The 19,873-nt window shown below is 41.5% G+C and overlaps 1 protein-coding gene and 1 long non-coding RNA gene across 16 annotated transcripts in view; one reads left to right on the top strand and one right to left on the bottom strand.

Moving 5' to 3' along the window:
- Positions 1–19,873, top strand: part of LOC139756740 (uncharacterized) — a 52,190-nt gene that overhangs the window by 21,928 nt on the left and 10,389 nt on the right. The window contains exon 2 of the long non-coding RNA XR_011714431.1: positions 10,301–10,384. This is a non-coding gene — a long non-coding RNA (uncharacterized lncRNA). The remainder of the gene's footprint in view (positions 1–10,300; positions 10,385–19,873) is intronic.
- Cda5 (Chitin deacetylase-like 5) overlaps positions 16,963–19,873 on the bottom strand; it is a 196,226-nt gene continuing 193,315 nt past the window's right edge. For all 15 annotated transcript variants that reach the window (XM_071676456.1, XM_071676455.1, XM_071676454.1 and 12 more), the window contains one exon: positions 16,963–19,699. In XM_071676456.1, coding sequence (XP_071532557.1) covers positions 19,556–19,699 — 144 coding nt within the window. In that variant the 3' untranslated portion in view covers positions 16,963–19,555. The remainder of the gene's footprint in view (positions 19,700–19,873) is intronic.

Below are 19,873 nucleotides of genomic sequence, written 5' to 3'. Positions count from 1 at the left end.
CCCTACACAACCCTTTGTTGCACTATACTTCACTCTGGTAATTGGTTTCCATTAATTTGTACAGTACATTCCTCTGATGTCGAATAAGACAAAGGAATTAATATACATCCATATAGATTTTTTTTCTTGTATTTAGTAGTTAATGGAATTGATAAGCAGTTTATCCAGCTGGTTTTGAAGGTATTTATAAACTTTGCTTTAACAGAATTCAATCATAAATTGTTTTAGTGTTTAAGGAATCATTTTTTTTAGCAAAAGAAAAGAAAATTGGATCGTGTCAGTATTACATATCAAACCTCAAGTCTTACTTCAGTTGTCATAGTGAAAGTATTGATTTATTTCTCGAAAATATCCGGGTGATATACTTTGGCAAATTTACTAAAAATTTTGGAAAATTGTATGAAGTCACTGTGAAGTCTATACGTCTTAAGGAATTTTGATTAGCTTTGTCCTTCTTCATACAGTGAGTTGTACAGGTGCTTTATCGAATGCCCTTTTAAATTCTAGATATACTACATTAAATGGTGCCTTTGAATGCGAGTTGTCATGTACAATATCGAAGAATTTCATTAAATTTGTGACACAAGACACATGGTTGCAGACGCCTTGCTCATGGTAGTCAGATATTTTAGAATTTTGTCTTATCATTTTCCTACGAACCCTCTGCCTCCAACTGACCTGAGGCTGACTGAGCGTTGACCTAAGGCATATCTCTTATCTTCTTTGTCGTCGAAATTCGTGTCGAGAAGAAACCAAATATCGTGAGGGGTATGTTTGAGGATGAAGGCAGAACTTGGATGACATGAAATGGAGGAGAGTTTATATACACTTCACATAACACTTTCTTCACTCCCTAGCCTTGGTAGGGGTGTATAACCTTCACCTTACGATCTCGGCAGAATTATACGATAGTGGTGATGATTTTGACGTTAGAGTTGTCAATATTACGTAAAATAGACTTATCTAAACCCAAATTAGCTCTTAATTTTCGCTGTGTGTGTGTGTGTGTGTGTGTGTGTGTGTGTGTGTGTGTGTGATAACGAGACCCTGGAGGACAAAAGATAAGAGACTGTCACTCTCCATAGTGACATATCATGGCGAATGACCTCACTTTATCATCCCTGGTCTAGATGGGCTGAGAAATGTATGATCCTTAGACTCTGTGTTACTGAGAGAGAGACACATTCATACCACGACGTTAGATCAGAATTCTTTCGTCTTCGTATAAGTAACGTAGATAGGATCGAGATGAACTATAGAGAACTGAATGCCAAGAAAAAAAAAAAAGAAAATCTCTTGTTTACATGTTTATATCGTTTTAAACAGGGATTCGAGATGCTATGATACATTAACCCGTGGATCTTATTGGCGCTTCGTACTCTATATAATCATTAAGGGTCGTGGCAACAGGGTAAAAAGGAGGCCAGTGATATTGACCGTGTTTTTATTAGGTAGTTTGGCAGTGTCAGTGAAGGGTATATATACACGGTGACATCTCGCGACTGGCTGACTGATGAGTACAGACATCAGGACACAGACGATAGTGGCTAAAACATAGACACAGATAGATAGTGGCTAAAACATAGACACAGACAGATAGTGGCTAAAACATAGACACAGACAGATAGTGGCTAAAACATAAACACAGACAGATAGTGGCTAAAACATAGACACAGACAGATAGTGGCTAAAACATAGACACAGACAGATAGTGGCTAAAACATAGACACAGACAGATAGTGGCTAAAACATAGACACAGACAGATAGTAGCTAAAACATAGACACAGACAGATTGTGGCTAAAACATAGACACAGGCAGATAGTGGCTAAAACATAGACACACAGACAATGACTAACACAGACCGACGAAAACAGGTGGATGACATCAGCGTCACTGACTGACACTGGCTGACACTAGCAGACAGTGGCTGACGCTGAGTAACACAACAGTGCCAGAAATTACCTCCTCAAAGACATTCTAATCTTATGTGTAATAATATCGCCCCGGTAATGATGCCGTAGAGGTGATTTTCCTCTCGTAAAAAGCTAACAATAGCCCATAATACTGTTATATAAGACGATCATGTTATAATCGTCTGGAAGTCGCTTCGATCAATAGCAAGGTTTAAAGAAATCTCTCGTTTTTCAGTATTGATCAGTGTCTTACCTGCTTTGCTCTTCGCTAAATGCGGAATTGACTTCAGATGAAGTTGATGTCACACTTTGAAGTCCAGTCTTTGGATAGGATATCTTCGACACGTCCTATCAAAAGAACGTTCATAGCTTCTTGCCTTGTCTATAGTGAAGGATGTTTATCTATCTTATCTCTCGTGATCTGGGAGTAGATAAAGATGTAGATAAAGTCAGAGAATTATACTTTCTTTTCTTCTCTCTTTTTCTGTCTGGGAGTGGACTATATCCACCTCCTGTCTCCCAAGAGCCCACAGCTCAAGCCAGAGCATGACAGTGAGACGAACGAAAGCAAAGGAAATGATGGGATGAGAATATTTGTTAATGGGGCCAGGGTCCAACTAGGCTCACGTGTGGATTCCGTGTGGGTAATGGGGTGGGGGTCTCTCATTATGCTTGTTGACTTGCAGGAGCCAGTGGCGTCCCTAGTGGTGGTCAGGGAGAGGGAAGGATATTAGGGTACGATCCTCAGCAGGACGTAAAGACACGTCCTGAAGAGACGAGCTGAGAAGCAGGAGGGACTTTCTCTGTAATGAGCCAAGGAGGTCATTTTGCGTTAGTCTTTCTCATGTCAAGTCGTAACTGTTAAAAGCCTCTTATAGGCAGCCTGGCTTAAGAATATATATATATATATATATATATATATATATATATATATAATTGTGACTTCAAAATATTATTAGGTACAGTTAGTTAGGGTATAGTCATATTGGAGTGATTTTGATATTTTATTATATAAAAATATGCCTAGCATAAGCTTTATCTAGATATCGGAGCAGGATCGTCAGCGGATGAACAGAAATGCGACTGCCCATTAGGGTGGGAGGGCTTGCGCGATAATACTTTCGAACCTTGAATAATGCTGCTGAATCATCTCTCGAACCATCTATTCGAATAGCCAAGCATGGGTATTTTGAAGAATTGATTCCAACATGTTGTAATGGCGACTGGTTCTCACTGGTATAAGTTGGCAGGAGGAGATGGCTGAATAGATTAGAAATGTGTGCCTGCAGGTTGAATCGAGCAAAACGTAGTAAAGAGTGTGGAACAACGAAAGCGTGGTTGCCACAAGCCTAGAGCGCTGTTTGAATGGTTTGGCAGCATGGAGAGAATGCAATGAGGAACACAGATTGCCTTGAGGATACCGTCTCGGAGGTGTATATATATATATATATATATATATATATATATATATATATATATATATATTCCTATGAGTACACATTGTCTTGGACAATCGCATCTTTACCAAATGGCGTCCTAGCTTCGTCTCTCGGATGTATATCAACTGACGGTTATAATTCTCATTTGTGTGCCCTGATGATGTGATTATTACACGAAAGTGCACTTGGGAATTTATCGGGTTTCATTTTCCCCGTGGACTCATAGAAATATCTTGATCACGCGCAAAATTGTGATCCTTTCCAATATATATATATATATATATATATATATATATATATATATATATATATATATATATATATATATATATATATATACATATATGTCCCTACTGCCATTCAAGCTCTTATCCTGATACCGTCAATCGCTCCAGCTTATACAGAAATCCCTCCCATTTGGAGGCTTGCCTCCATAATACCTATTCAGAAACCTTCTAAGCTGCTCAACTCATCCTCCTCGTATACCTTCCTATATCGCAATAGTCTCTAGCATCGAACCCTCTTTGAAGAATTCATCCAACATCGTAGTAAAAAGCACATGTTCTCACTTTCATCTGCAGAACATGGCTTTAGATCAAATCTCCTCATTAACCACACACACTATACACAGACAACACACGACACATGCCTTCCACCAACCTCAACCCTTCTCAGCGTTGCAGCATAAGTGGCAATAGACATCACCAATGCCTTGGGCACCGTCTCCTAGCATATCCTCACACAAAATACAAAGCTGCATGAGCCATACAGAAACAGAGCACTGAGAATAATCACCGGCTTGCAAGCAACTGCAAGCACTCAACACCTACACAGCGAAATCAGAGATCCTCTCCATGCAATCCCACCTCAACATTGCACGGCAGCCAAATCTTTGCAACACCACTGAACAACCCTTTCCACCCGAACCACTCCGTAACAAACCACCAATTAGAACTTCAGTAGCTGGCAAGTGTCACTTCTTTGACTCTAAGTAATTGGGGTTTCTTTCTGCTAAACTCACCCCTGGGCTGCTGGCTCATAGCCCATGAACATACAGTCAGTCTCTCCATCTCGGACATAGAACTTGACAACACGTAACTCACACGACTCGTTCTTTACACCTATATTTTCCTGCTGGGGAGCGCGACGCGCTGGCCATGCGTTTTGGCAAGATCCCGTCGTACGTACTCGTAAGAAGGTACTTCCGCTATCTCTATCTCTTTCTCTCAATGATTGATGGCCTTAAATGAGAGAGAGAGAGAGAGAGAGAGAGAGAGAGAGAGAGAGAGAGAGAGAGAGAGAGAGAGAGAGAGAGAGGTGGGGGGAATTATATCGGGGCTAGGGAAGATTGATGCCTTCAATCCCGACCTATACACATGTTCGCCGACAAAAACACTCGCTTGAAAGGGATGGATTGTGCGCCAGCAATTAGTAATGGTTCCTGATGGTGCTAGCAATGGTGCCATTTGTTGGAAATTGAAATGAAAGACGAAGAGATGGATGCCATTGATTCATTTCGGAATTTGGAGAGGCTTGAGGATTTGGACAGGCCAGCGAAATATAATGAAAGGGAATTTGGGAACGTGTTGCCTGCGAAAAGAATTCAATACTTTTCATTGGTTGGTCTTGAGAGGTTCCAAATCTAACAAATCTTAGTGTTTATTGCCCACCTGTTCCTGTCCCGGGGAAGTCCACAGATGTTCTGGCACTGATGGGCCGGCACGGAGGGGCTGGCTCTGATAGGCCAGCACTGAAGGGCTGGCTTTGATGGGCTGGCACTGTTGTGTTGGCAATGATGGGATTGGAACTGATGGGCCGGCACTGATGGAATGACGCTGATCGGCTGGTTCTGATGGGTTGATAGTAATGGATTGGAAACATTGTATATAATACTGAAGGACTGGTACTGATGGGCTGAACCTGATGGGCAGGCACTGATGGGTTAGTAATGTTAAGTGGCACAGATGGGTTGGGCCAAATAGACAGGAAATGATCGGCAGACACAGACGGACAGACACTGAAAAGCAATTAACAACGGTCTTGCAGTGATGGGCTTGCACTGAGGGGCAGACACTGATGGGCTAAGTTTGATGGGCTGACACGACTGAGTGGATGGCTTAGAGGCATTGATAGAAATAGGAAGTAAGTCATCCCTGCAGTTAGCTGATATTTAAATATCTATCAAGTTTACCTTCTCAGACGTGGGTCTCAATGCCAATTTTCAGTCCAAATACATAAGATATTTACACACGTATACATACATACACACATACATATATACATTATACATACGTACATGCATATATAGAGGGAGTATATATACATAAACATATATAGAAACACATGTTTGAAAAGGATATTCTTTTACAATAGCTATAACTGTTGGGAGCAGCAGCGAACCATACGTTAACCTCACTTGTTAACCAAATGTGAAATCACCAGCATTACGAACTATGTCAACGGCCGATGATAGATTAGAATCTTAAGTCATTACCGACCCAAAGAAAGACTCGGGCCATTTTGAGCTTTAGAGTCCAGGGGGTAAAAAAAAAATGGGTCTTTCCCCCCCCAGGCCAGATGTGAGGCAGGTCACGTCTTCCAGTCTGAGTGTTCGTGCAGTGAGGGTACACTGTCCTCACTTCTGGAGGAAGCTGACCAGCAAGGCACACTTAAGATTGTCATTACAGATCCGATATTACCAGTTAATACGCCTTGCCATACTTTACATCAACATCCAGAGCTTTATTCCGGCTTAAGTAGGATACATTATGTACTTAAGGACATGATGTAAGTCTGGGATACTTTATCTGGTATGAAATGTAAGTAAGTATAGGTCACTTACATCACAGGTCTTTTACTGTTGAATTTCGTCTCTGAGAAGTCTTGAGGAGGGAGTGCCACTGTGGGGAGGGCTACGCAGGAGGAAGGAGGGAGGGCCACTGTAGGGAGGGCTACTCAGGAGGGAGGAGGGAAGGAGGGAAGTTCACCAGGAAGGTTAATTAAGACAACAGTGAGTTATGTACACTTTGCTCTGCAAAAATAAACAGGATGAACCTGAGCCGGCCAGGACCTGGGTAATAGGTGCTCAGAACACGGTTACAATTGCCGCCACAACGGGTCTGTTATGGTAAGATTGTTGGGCGGGTAGTACATGCTGGTGGCTCGTAGGCACCTTGCCTGATGGGCACGGTGGATAATACGTACTAGGCCACAGACGTGGCTTCGTGATGGCATTTCCAATAATCTAAACACTCGGTTATTCATTTCTCTCTCAGGTTGCCGTAGTTCACTATTCATATAACCATTTGATATGATAACTAACTAGATGATCTAAATGCTATTCGTCCCTATCATCCTTTTTTTTTCGTTCCCTTGTGGACTACAGACTGAGAGTCATTGATTCTTAGACGAGAGGATTGGAATGATTCGATCTCATGATGATATTCAGACCCAATTCAAGACTTCGATCATCACCTCTGGTTCTCAGCGTGCTGGGTATAGACTGTACTGCATTTCTTATAGTAAGTCTTTGTAAGAGACCATATTTCTCCTCATGGGGTGTGAGGAGTGGATGGGGTGTTTAGAACTCTCTTCCTCATGTCTGCTCAGAGCCTTTCTCTGAGGGACGCTCAAGGCAAACAGCGAGTGACCCTGTAACTCTGGGAACTCGTCCGTTAGTTGAGGGACTATAGATATGGAGTGGGAATCTTCTTGAACGACTACTTCAGGTGTTCAAGATTCTTCAACTGATGGCTATAAATCGACCCCCTGGCAGTGGTGGACAGACCCAAAGCCGAACCAACCACCCAACTAGGAATTGTGTAGTCACCTCCTCCACCATCCCACACATGGAGAAGACTCGTTTCTTCTACATATACACAGTCAGATGTCAACTATTAACGAGTATATGTGATTAACGACCCGGAAGTTCAGCGCTTTTATTTTCTCGTGTATGTGAAACATTTTGATTCTATTGTCGACATTTTACCTTGCCTGTGCGGGCTCCAGTCGGACCAATTAGTGTTCTTTACTCTGACATGGTGCTCTGTATTTCAAAGTTTACCTTTAAATGTGAAGGATGTTCACGGTAGCTTGTCTGCAACAGACCTACACACACATTTATCTTTTTCTCTCGGTCAAATTAAAGGAAACTCCCCGAGTCCTGTATGTGAGATTCTTTTCATCCTACCATTTTTTATCTGTGATACAAACATTTGTGAGCTTATGAATAAGGAAAAGATCACGTAATCCCAGCAACGCTGTCGTAAAAGTTTTCATGTGACTTATGTATGATCATTATGTCACCATCTGATCCTGTAAACGTCCTCCACATGCTTCAAGAACAGTAGCATCTTCCTCCTTACTACGATGATGATGTACGTACGTAAAACCCACCCGTCTATTGTAATCATCAACACAGTAGACACAAACCCACCCACCTACCATACGTACGCCCACCCACCTACCCACCTGCCGTACGACAGCCCACCCACCTGCTGGACGCCCGCCCGCCCGCCCGCCCATCCACCTGCCTTACACTCATCCACCTGCTTTACACCCGCCCACCTGCAGTACACCTGCCCATCTACCTGTACGCCCGCCCACCTATCTGTACGCCCGCTTACCTACCGTTCGCCCGCCCGCCCACCTGCCGCACACCCGCCCACCTACCTGTACGCCCGCTTACCTGCCGTACGCCCGCCCACCTGTCACAAACCCGCCCACCTACCTGTACGCCACTAGAAACCCCACAAGTAGCAACAAAAGTAGACCAAACTCTCTCTGTCTCTCTCTCTCTCTCTCTCTCTCTCTCTCTCTCTCTCTCTCTCTCTCTCTCTCTCTCTCTCCGCCAGAGTCTCCCGGCAGCAAAACAACCTAACTATTTCCAGTGACAGGACATGAGCATCCTGTTGCAGTATAAACAAGACTACGGGGAGGGGGATTGGGTGGGATGGGATGGGGAGGTGGGGGATGGGGCTGAGCTGATTGTTAGCAAAGTTAACGAGATGGATACAAGGGTCCCCCGCTTGAAGTGCCTCATCTCCTGAGTCAGGTCATCCATTAGCCCTTTGATTAATACACTAATTAATCCTACTCCCTCAGCTAGAAAATACAATGGCCTGTTGCTCAGATTTACAATTCATAATTAGTCTGATGTGAGGGGGATGAGCATTGCGTTTCTTTTTGGTTGGTGGATTAAAGGACAGAGCAACGCTGGGACGCCAGCCAAATGGTGAGAGGCATGGTACTGTGTGAGTTAGAGTTGGCTGGATGTCGCAGTAGACGTCTTTGAGTCAGCCAAGATGATAATTATGTGTATAGTCTTTGAGTGCAGGAACATACTTAAGTTGATGTGTAGCTAAATACATATGTAAAAAGTTTTGTTATCATGTATGCATATATAGAAGTAGACAAGTATATATATATAAAACTATATAGATGCTTGTATATACATCGATGGAGATCCATAGACATATGAATGTACTCATCTAATATACACATATATTTGTGTATCTGCACGCATAGATGATTACACAAAAAATACAAACAAGAAATTAATGTGGTCTAGCCACATATACATATATACTAGACATACATATACACACATCACGTGAACATACACACTGACATGGAAACGTATAAAGACGTCTTTCTATCCATCTATATTCAAATTGAGCCTTAGTTCCATTCACAACAGAGTAATTCTCGAAGGATATCATGGAGAGCGAGTATATCCCCATCTCTCGTCTAAAACCTCCATATATACACCAGCAAGATACACTCCTTCATACTTCTTGTGCATAGCAACTTCTTATTAGATCATTTTCCCCCTGGTGTCCTACACTAGAAACACCTTTCTACGCATTTCTCTCCTCCGAGTTCTCTCTGTTAACGGCTAGACTACACTCCAGGCCGCGCATACACAGTGGTGGTGTAGCCTTCGGGGAAAGTAGATACCATCTCCAGTGGAACTGTCTATCCTAGATGTCCATTGAGGTGATGAACCTATGACCTCCTTAGATATGGCGCGTGCCTTCCAAAGGCGTCTTGCCCTCACCAAAGAGGCGTAGTTTTGGTGTACACTCATAATTGTTATCTGCCGGGATAAATCTGTAACTTCATCAATATTATCCTACATAACGTTTAAGATGAATAATGTCATAGCTCATGTAGTCCCTTGCATATGTATTCATATATATATATATATACATATATATATATATATATATATATATATATATATATATATATATATATATATATATATATATATATATACACACACTCTCACACACTATTCTGTACTGTTGGTAAAGGAAAGAGGCAACATCATGTAATATTTGGAATCTCACTGTTGGCTGTACGGGCGAGTGGGCAGTGCTGGGTGGGTTGAGGTGGGTTCGAAGGGCTGGTTGGGCTGGTGTGTACCAGTCCGGTCGTCTCTACAGTGTGTGCTGTGATGTGCTATGAAGCCCTTGCCTCTCCAAAATAATGGACACACAGCATTACTGTCCTACACAGGAATGTGTCCACGTCGCTGCTCCACACAGCTCTATGTCATCAACGCTCCACGTAGCACACACACACACACACACACACACACACACACATATATATATATATATATATACATATATATATATATATATATATATATATATATATATATATATATATATATTATATATATATATATATATATATATATATATATATATATATATGTATATATATATATCGTAAAGATTCTTAGTTTCCACACTGTACGCTACTATAAACCTTTCCGTTAAAACTAAATAAAAAAACTTTCAGTAACAGCTCACTTCAGGTACAGCATGTAATGAAGTTAACTTTCTACTTTCAGACGACGCTCCGTATACACTGACCCACACACCGGGGAAAAAAACTTCTAAAACGTAATTTCCTTTTTTTTTCTCTCTTTCAGGGTTCGATCCTCGTCCATCTGTGCTGTGGTACTGCAGTGCCATTGTCTGTAGGAAGGCCTGTACGACTCTGACTGGATATACAGGTAAGACCACAGAGTCACTGTTAAGTTGTCAGGATAACTTGAGTCATCATTTGATAGGCAGTTTAATATGATGGTCAGATATGGTGCATTTCATAGGTTAAAGTGAAGGGGTTTCTTGCTCCTGTGTATTTTAAGGAAAAATATATATACTTGTTAATCATATATATATATATATATATATATATATATATATATATATATATATATATATATATAGAAGAGGACATGGAGATGGCAGTGAATGATCAAGGTACACCGGGTGTACAAAGGTAATGGAGGCGATAATACAGTAGGGGTGGTGAGTGTGCTTGACAGCTGTGGAGAATTGGAGTGATGGGGTGAGGTAAAGGAAGAGTGTTTTCATGCAAGTAGTAGGTATGGGAGTGTGATATATTGGTATTTCGTCAAGCAACTTCAAAAAGGTATGATTTATCGTAAACTTTAACAAAGTAATGGATGTTAAAAGTTAATGGGGAAAATCTTATGTTTTGTAAGTTTGTTTTTGACAATGTTTTTGCTCATGGAAATATGGTAAGAGAGGAGAGTGAGCAGGCTGCACGGGGAGATGAGGATTCCAGGTGTTTGTAAAACGAAAACAGCGTTTATTTAATGTCTGTGGGCCTTGAAATGCATATGGTGGCGTTGCTACAAAAGAAGTCTTAAGTTATCTTCAGAACGCGAGGATAAAGTAGAAAAAAATGGGTCAAAATAGATGAAAAATCTTTGATATGGTAGAGATATGTGTATGTTAAGTGGCATATACTACCATAGGGTTACAACACCTTCCTGACGAAGGTCACTGCCACACGGTTACAACAAGAAGGAACAGATTCCATTCTTAAATCCCTAGGCAGCAAACTCTTACACAACACCCTCAAAGATAGATGAAAAGATAATGATTAGACTTATCAGTAACTGATAACGCAAACATGGCAAGTTTGATAACATACAAGACGATAAGGAAAATGATGTAGGACGCCAAGGTCATTTGTCATGAGGAAGAAAACGAGGGATGGTTAGGACAGATGGTTGCGAGTGGTTTGTTTGTCATTTTGCGTTTAGTGTTGATGTTGGTCTCTAGGTGACGGCCAGTCGGGCCACAGGAGCAGAGAGGAAGTGAAAAACCGTCTGATAAAAAGAAAATAATTCTCCGATCCTGAAAAACCATCATTTTTTTTTTTTCCATATAGTCTTCAAAACAATCGTCTTCTCCCTAACGACCATACACAGTTTACGTGAAGGGCTTGTGCTGGAAATAGGGGTCTTCCGGGTAGATGTAAACAAGATAAGTGGTTTACAAAATGTAGTTCTGGAGTAAGAGATGTGCTCGTTAGAGCTAACGATATCATAAAATTCTCACAAGAGGTCACTGACGTGTGTGAAGGTTTGGTCCATTGGTTTAAAAAGTCGTCGGGGTTAAGAAACACTCTCATTTACCCTAAGGGTCTCCATACCACTGAAGAATATCACAGATCTTGTTCCTGTGAAAGAAAGAAATTGTAGATGTAAACATTCGTTCATTCTCTATACTTATTAAGCGATGACTGGAAGTTGAAAATCGAATTCGCGATTGTATGCAAGTTGCAGATAGAATAGAATAGATATTGACCACGTCCACAACAGAGATAACGAAATGGGGAAACATGTCATAGACAAGAGGTTAAGCTTTTAAAAAAAAAAGCCAAGATAACGATGACCAACGGGAATTACGGAACAGTCAACCACCCTTAGCGACCAGTTCATTACAAGCTGTAGACCTCTTATAGGGCAATTAATTGCGTGGCTAGTTAATACTGAGCTGTTTGTTTGTTTTCAGATACGCACCAGACTTCTACTCATGTTTTTGACATATATATATATATATATATATATATATATATATATATATATATATATATATATATATATATGATGGCTTGTGCAAAAGATGCTTGTTCCATGAGAAAGGTGGAAGGTGGACAGATTAGAAAGGGTATTGAGTGGTGGGATGAAGAAGTAAGATTGTTAGTGAAAGAGAAAAGAGGGGCGTTTGGACGATTTTTGCAGGGAAGTAGTGCGAATGACTAGGAGATGTATAAAAGAAAGGGGCAAGAGGTCAATAGAAAGGTGCAAGAGGTGGAAAAGAGAGCAAATGTGAGTTGGGGTGAGAGAGTATCATTAAATTTTAGGGAGAATAAAAAGATGTTTTGGAAGAAGGTAAATAAAGTGCGTAAGACAAGAGATCAAATGGGAACATCGGTGAAGGGAGCTAATGGGAGGTAATAACAGGTAGTGGTGGAGTGAAAAGGAGATGGAGTGAGTATTTTGAAGGTTTGTTGAATGTATGTGATGATAGAGTGGCAGATATAGGGTGTTTTGGTCGAGGTGGTGTGCGAAGTGAGAGGGTCAGGTGAAATGGTTTGGTAAACAGAGAAGAGGTAGTGAAAGCTTTGCGGAAGATGAAAGCCGGCAAGGCGGCGGGTTTGGATGGTATAACAGTAGAATTCATTAAATAGGGGTTGACTGTGTTGTTGACTGGATGGTGAGGATATTCAGTGTATGTATGGTTTATGGTGAAGTGTCTGAGGATTGGCGGAATGCATGCATAATGCCATTGTACAAAGGCAAAGGGGATAAAGGTGAGCGCTCAAATTACAGAGATATAAGTTTGTTGGGTATTCCTGAGAAATGACATGGGAGGGTATTGATTGAGAGGAAAAAGGGATGAACCGTGCATCAGACTATGGAAGAGCAGTGTGGTTTCAGAAGTGGTAGAGGATGTATGGATCAGATGTTTGCTTTGAAGAATGTATGTGATGAATACTTAGAAAAACAGATGGATTTGTATGTAGCATTTATGGATCTGGAGAAGGTATGTGATAGAGTTGACAGATGCTTTGTGGATGGTATTAAGAATATATGGTGTGGGAGGTAAGTTGCTAGAAGCAGTGAAAAGTTTTTATTAAGGATGGAAGGCATGTGAACGAGTAGGGTGAGAGGAAAGTGATTGGTTCTCATTGAATGTCGGTTTGCAGCAGGGTTGCGTGATGTCTCTATGGTTGTTTAGTTTGTTTATGGATGGGATTGTTAGGAAGGTGAATGCAAGAGTTTTGGAGAGAGGGGCAAGTATGCTGTCTATTGTGGATGAGAGAGCTTGGTAAGCGAGTCAGTTGTTGTTCGCTGATGATATATCGCTGGTGGCTGATTCGGGTGAGAAACTGCAGAGGTTGGTGACTGAGTTTGGTAAAGTGTGTGAAAAAAGAAAGCTGAGAATAAATGTGAATAAGAGCAAGGTTATTAGGTTCAGTAGGGTTGAGGGGTAAGTTGATTAGGAGGTAATTTTGAATGGAGAATAACTGGAGGAGGTAAAGTATTTTCGATATCTGGGAGTGGATTTGGCAGCGGATGTAACCATGGAAGCGGAAGCGAATCACAAGGTGGGGGATGGGGCGAAGGTTCTGGGAGCGTTGAAGAATGTGTGGAAGGCGAGAACGTTAACTCGGGAAGCAAAAATGGGTATGTTTGAAGGAATAGTGATTCCAACAATGTTATATGGTTGCAAGGCACGGGCTATAGATAGGGTTGTGCGGAGGAGGGTGGATGTGTTGGAAATGAAATGTTTGAGGACAGTATGTGGTGTGAGGTGATTTGATCGACTAAGTAATGAAAGTTTAAGAGAGATGTGTTGTAATAAAAAGAGTGTGGTTGAGAGAGCAGAAGAGGGTGTATTGAAATGTTTTGGTCACGTGGAGAGAATGAGTGAGGAAAGATTGACGAAGAAGATATATGTGTCAGAGGTGAAGGGAACGAGGAGAAATGGTGAGAGCAAATTGGAGATGGAAGGATGAGTGAAAAAGATTTTGAGCAATCGGGGCCTAAAGGTACAGGAGGGTGAAAGGCGTGCAAGGAATAGAATGAGTTGGAACGATGTGGTATACCGGGGTCGACGTGCTGTCATTGGATTGAACCAGGGCATGTGAAGCGTCTGGGGTAAACTATGGAAAGTTTTGTGGGGCCTGGATGTGGAAAGGGAGCCGTGGTCTGGGTGCATTACACATGACAGCTAGAGACTGAGTGTGAACAAATGCGGCCTTTGTTGTCTTCCCAGCGCTACCTCGCGCGCAAGCGGAGGGAAGGGGTGTACCATTTCATGTGTGGCGGGTGGCGGCGAGAATGGATGAAGGCAGCAAGTATGAATATGTACATGTGTATATGTGTATATGTCTGTGTATGTATATGTATGTATATGTTGAAATGTATATGTATGTATACCTTGAAATATATAGGTATGTATATGTGCGTGTGTGGACGTGTATGTATATACATTTGTATGTGGGTGGGTTGGGCCATTCTTTCGTCAATTTCCTTACGCTACCTCGCTAACGCGGGAGACAGCGACAAAGTATAATAAATAGATAAAAAAATGTCTATATGTATGAGAATACCAACTAATGTATAACATGTATAACTCTACGCGGATCCATTGAGGATACTGACATCAATCCTAGAGAGAGAGAGAGAAGAGAGAGAGAGAGAGAGAGAGAGAGAGTGTGTGTGTCACTCACTCACTCACTCGGCCCCAGCAGGAGCAGAGGAGGCGCTGGCATTATCCCTCCTTCAGCTGCCTGGACACTGCCCAGTTACCTAATTGCTCACAGCACAAAATATATATCTATCTCTCTCTCTCTCTCTCTCCTGCCTGCTTGCCTCACTACGTGGCTGTTGGAACATGCGTTTGACCAGAGATGTGTATGATATATCATGGACGATGTGTCGATATCTGATGAGGGCGAGAAATTCAGAGAAGGTTGTGATGCTGATACACACGGTATCACCTGTTTGTTATCATGTTATGGGAGATGGGGGAATATACATCTGTGTGCCTCCATCTTCTATATGTGTGTGTATCTGTCTGTTTCATGGGGTACCTATGTGTATATGTGTGCGTGTGGCTACTAATTGTGTGGTAGTGGCAGAGAGAGAGAGAGTTGTATACTCCTGTTGCCCTGTCTCTTACCTTGTACAAGTGTGTATCATGTCTTTTATCCATTGAGTTCACACACACACACACACACACACACACACACACACACACACACACACACACAAACAAAAAACAAACGTATATGCATTAATACATACATACATACATACATACATACATACACAGTATCTTGCTGGTGCGTGTGAGGATTCTACACGATTCGCCGCCAACACCACCCACGCCACGTGACCTCAGTCCACATATGAGGCGAAAATGAATTTTTGATGCGGGTTCTCCACCACCTCCCCTCCCTCCACCACCTCCCCTCCCTCCACCTGTCGGAGGAGGAACACCCTCCCTCCCCCTCCCCTGGTCAAAGAGATTCGAGTCTACGACTCAAAAAAAGAAAAACCTAACATTCGTGGCGAAATCCCAGGTGCTGCTCACATGTCAATTGGATCGAATTTATGAAAAAAAAAATCTTTTATGGGAAAGTAGTACGTACGACCATCGGTTATAAGGGTTGGTGTTGGTAGCCCGGTTTGAGGGATTCTTTTCTCCTCTTGAATCCTTGTTGGTCTATGTAAATGAGCTATTTTTCGTATGGATGCCGGAAGTGACCTGGAAATGCTGGATCTTGGCATTATTGCTTTTTCAATGTGGACCAACTCGTGCCCCCTGGGGGGGTGGGTGATGACGACGCCGAACCACGCGCTGTGAAAGGGGATTCAGAGACTTCCCACCAAATATTAGATCTGGAACTTAAACATAGGCGAGAGAGAGAGAGAGAGAGAGAGAGAGAGAGAGAGAGAGAGAGAGAGAGAGAGAGAGAGAGAGAATCAGTCGGTGGTGATATTACCTTCTTCCTAGTGAAGATATTCTCTCCAGTCCACTGGTAGAGAGAGGGAGGGAGGGAGAGTGTCGTAGTAGCAGTATATTAAAAGCTCCTTGAGGGATTACGATCAGGTTTTCTTGTGGGATTCGAACAGTCGTTGTTATTCTTTTTCTTTTTTTTGTGCTAGGGAGATGAAGCGAGGGGGTTATGATCGCTGGATGGCGAGGAGATCAGCCTCTTTGCAATGTTAGGTTTGTGTTGGTGTCGTACACTGTCTGAGAGATGATACGTTTGATGACAGATTTTCTATGTCTCATTACATTACTGAATTACATTATCATTCGTCGTGGGACGGGCAAAAGCATGCCCCATATTTAGCCATCTTAGGTTAAATGTAATCTAATGGGGATAGTGGAGAAAGAATACTTCCCACGTATTCCCTGCGTGTCGTAGAAGGCGACTAAAAAGGGGAGGGAGCGGGGGGCTGGAAATCCTCTCCTCCCGTTTTTGATTTTCCAAAAGCAGGAACAGAGAAGGGGCCAAGCGAGGGTATTCCTTCTAAGGCTCAGTCTTCTGTTCTTAACGCTGCCCCGCTACCGCGGGAAATGGCGAATATGTATGTAAAAGAAAGAAATAAACTGAATAACGATTTACTTGAATTCAAGTTAATCTTGAGTCCAAATGACAGTTTGTCTTTCGTTAATTAATTCAACCTTTTTCAGTCTCAGTTGCACATTTTCAAGTTGCGGGAAAAGGATAAAGGATAATGAAAACAAGTCATAAAGAAACAATATTTATTTTCATAGCAATTATATTTGTGTTTTAAAGGGAAAAAAAAAATAATAGGTTCACCCATTCTCCTTTGTACGTTCTGTATAATCCATCATTAAATAAAAGAATCGAGTAAATCCAATAACATTAAATGAAAGATGAAGAAGAAGGAGAAGAGGAGAAGAGAGGACAACAACGAACAAAATTTGCAAAGGCAGTCGGATACAAAGTTTGTTGCTGTGGGGGAAAGACGTGAATTTAGTTAAGAATTTTGAGTTTTCCTTTTTTTTGGCCTTGACGTGTTCGTCGGCTTACGCTCCGTGTGAACAGGGCATGAAGGCTGATAGACAGGGACTGGATAGTGTAGTAGAATCAGTATAGAACCACCGCATGGAGAGGAACCTCTCCTTTTAGTACATCAGTCCGTCCCACATGACATTATAAACCAGGGGATTCGCTCCATCGCTTCGTGTACTTCAAGACGAAATATCACTGTGTATGCCCTTTAGCCAGTAGTGTGGTTTGGTTGGCATGAAGGAGAGAGAGAGAGGGAAGTGTGTCCCGTTGTGGTGTACACTGTGGACACTTCTGTACATACACATACGTGAAGGGCCGAGATTTCCCCTTCGTTTGTTCAGACAGTACAAATTTGGCGACCCTCGACAACCATCCTCTGTATACAAAGGCGAGGAAGTTGATGTAATTGGAATGGTATGTGTTTCTGCTGGAGTGCGCTTGGCACGTATGCTAGACGTATAGATATAGATAAAGTTCTGAGGCTGAGGACAAAACAAAAAGAGTAGCTCTGGTACAAAGAAAAAAAAAAAGATCATTGTATATGAATATATCTAAACATTAATATAGAATGCCATTCAGTAACAAAGGCTACCATCTACAATCCAATATTCAACAGGTTAGTGAAATTTCAAAGGATTTTTTCTAATTTCGAACAGAACTAAGATTTAGTTTGTATTGCACAGAGAAAAAAAATTTTTTTACTTAACTATATTTTTGCGAAAAATATAGTTATAACATGTAAAAGAAAATATCTATTTACATATCTACATTGGTTCCTTAGTCTACGTTCAGTAAGTGACAGGATCAGGCATTTGGAACTGTAGATAAATGCAACAGTAAGGTTCATTTTCCTCTTTCTAATCGTGAAGGAAAATGGACATTAGCAAAGAGCATCGTAAGTACCAAACTCATCCGATCGTGCCACAGATAATATCTTCAAGGTTACAGGGGAAACAGCTGGTACATGTCAGTTTCATAATATGAGGTATACCCCATACTGGAGGGGGTAGCCATCAATGGTTTACCCCATGCGGTAAGTGGTAACCTTAGATTCAACAATAGAAGTCATTGTCCCCCATTTTTGTATGGGGTTTTGCTTCGCCAGTATTAGCAATACGGGTCAAAGACTCTTCCCCCCATTCATACATGGGTATTCCTCACTAATATTGCCTATACAAGGAGAGGGTTTCCCCATCTGTGAATGGTACGTCCCCTATTATTGTATCTGCAACATTAGTGTGGAGTGCACGAGTGTCCTACATCATTACCAGCAATACAGTTAAACCTTCTCTTTCCTGCTTGAGGTGTCTTTCTTCAGTAACCCAGCGACCACCTGGCGTGTTTCAAGTCTGGCGCACACGTACATATATACCTGCCAGTCAGAGTTCTTCATCATGTTATCATTTTTCTCTTAAATTCAAACATAGATATTTAGATTGTGTGTCTTTGAGAAAAGTATATCAAATGTCACGCAATACTTGGATTTGTGCCATCAGCAGCATAATCAAATATATGTTACTGTAAAGCAACGTTACATATATATATATATATATATATATATATATATATATATATATATATATATATATATCAATGCGATTTTTACTCAATATATAACATTTTGAGACTTGTGAAGGTTCATAATTCCAATAACACCTTAATAAATGAAGTGAATTATCGTATATTTTAATGTGATATATCAGAGAATGCGTTGTCTCTTTCAATGATCCAATAAATACAGATAGTATTGAAGAACACGGACATGTATCGCAAGCTGGTATTCAGTCGATCACACAGAACTCGGTCATGAATTAGACATGTGGGGGGAGAATCTATACCCCCAGTTAACAATGATTTTACGACCATTCGAGGTGACTGGCAGAATATATGTAGTCAATGAGACGTCATGCGTTGAACACTCTCATTGGTCAACAAACCTCATGATCCGATGTGTTTTAAGAAAGACACCCTCCTTCCAGAACCCAAGCTAACACATATCACACATTTCTAGATTTTCCAGCAAATATCTTCTTCGCAAATATTAATATCTACCATTCATGTTTCTTGTTTTTGATAGTCAAACCATAAATACCACATCTTGAGAACCCGTCAATGATAAAAATAAAAAAGATATGATATACGTATATATATATATATATATATATATATATATATATATATAACTGAAAATTTTCGTAAAACCTGACGATACTCAAGATATAAACTGACAACGACTGAACAGAATCATTACATCACAGTGAGTGCTATGTTAGTGAGATAGAGAGATGACGTGGGAGCGATGCGCTCAAGAATCGTTGAGTGGGCTTCGAACTCCCGTGTTGCCGGTCCATGGGTAGGTCTCCGGGCACTGCTGGCACGTCCTCATGTACCTCACACCGCCCTTGTGCCACACGTTACACACGTTCTTGGTGGTGCACCTCGGACGGTCCTGCCGAAGTGGAGTTGGGGTTAGGGAGAGGAGGAGAAGATGACAACAGAAGGATTGAATATCGAAGGTTGTGGTGGTGGCTGCTTGAGAGAGAGAGAGAGAGAGAGAGAGAGAGAGAGAGAGAGAGAGAGAGAGAGAGAGAGAGAGAGACTCGTATGCGAATGAAACTCAAAG

Source organism: Panulirus ornatus, chromosome 23 (genome assembly GCF_036320965.1).
Source record: "Panulirus ornatus isolate Po-2019 chromosome 23, ASM3632096v1, whole genome shotgun sequence".
Lineage (NCBI taxonomy): Eukaryota > Metazoa > Arthropoda > Malacostraca > Decapoda > Palinuridae > Panulirus > Panulirus ornatus.
This window is presented reverse-complemented; position numbering and strand designations above follow the sequence as displayed.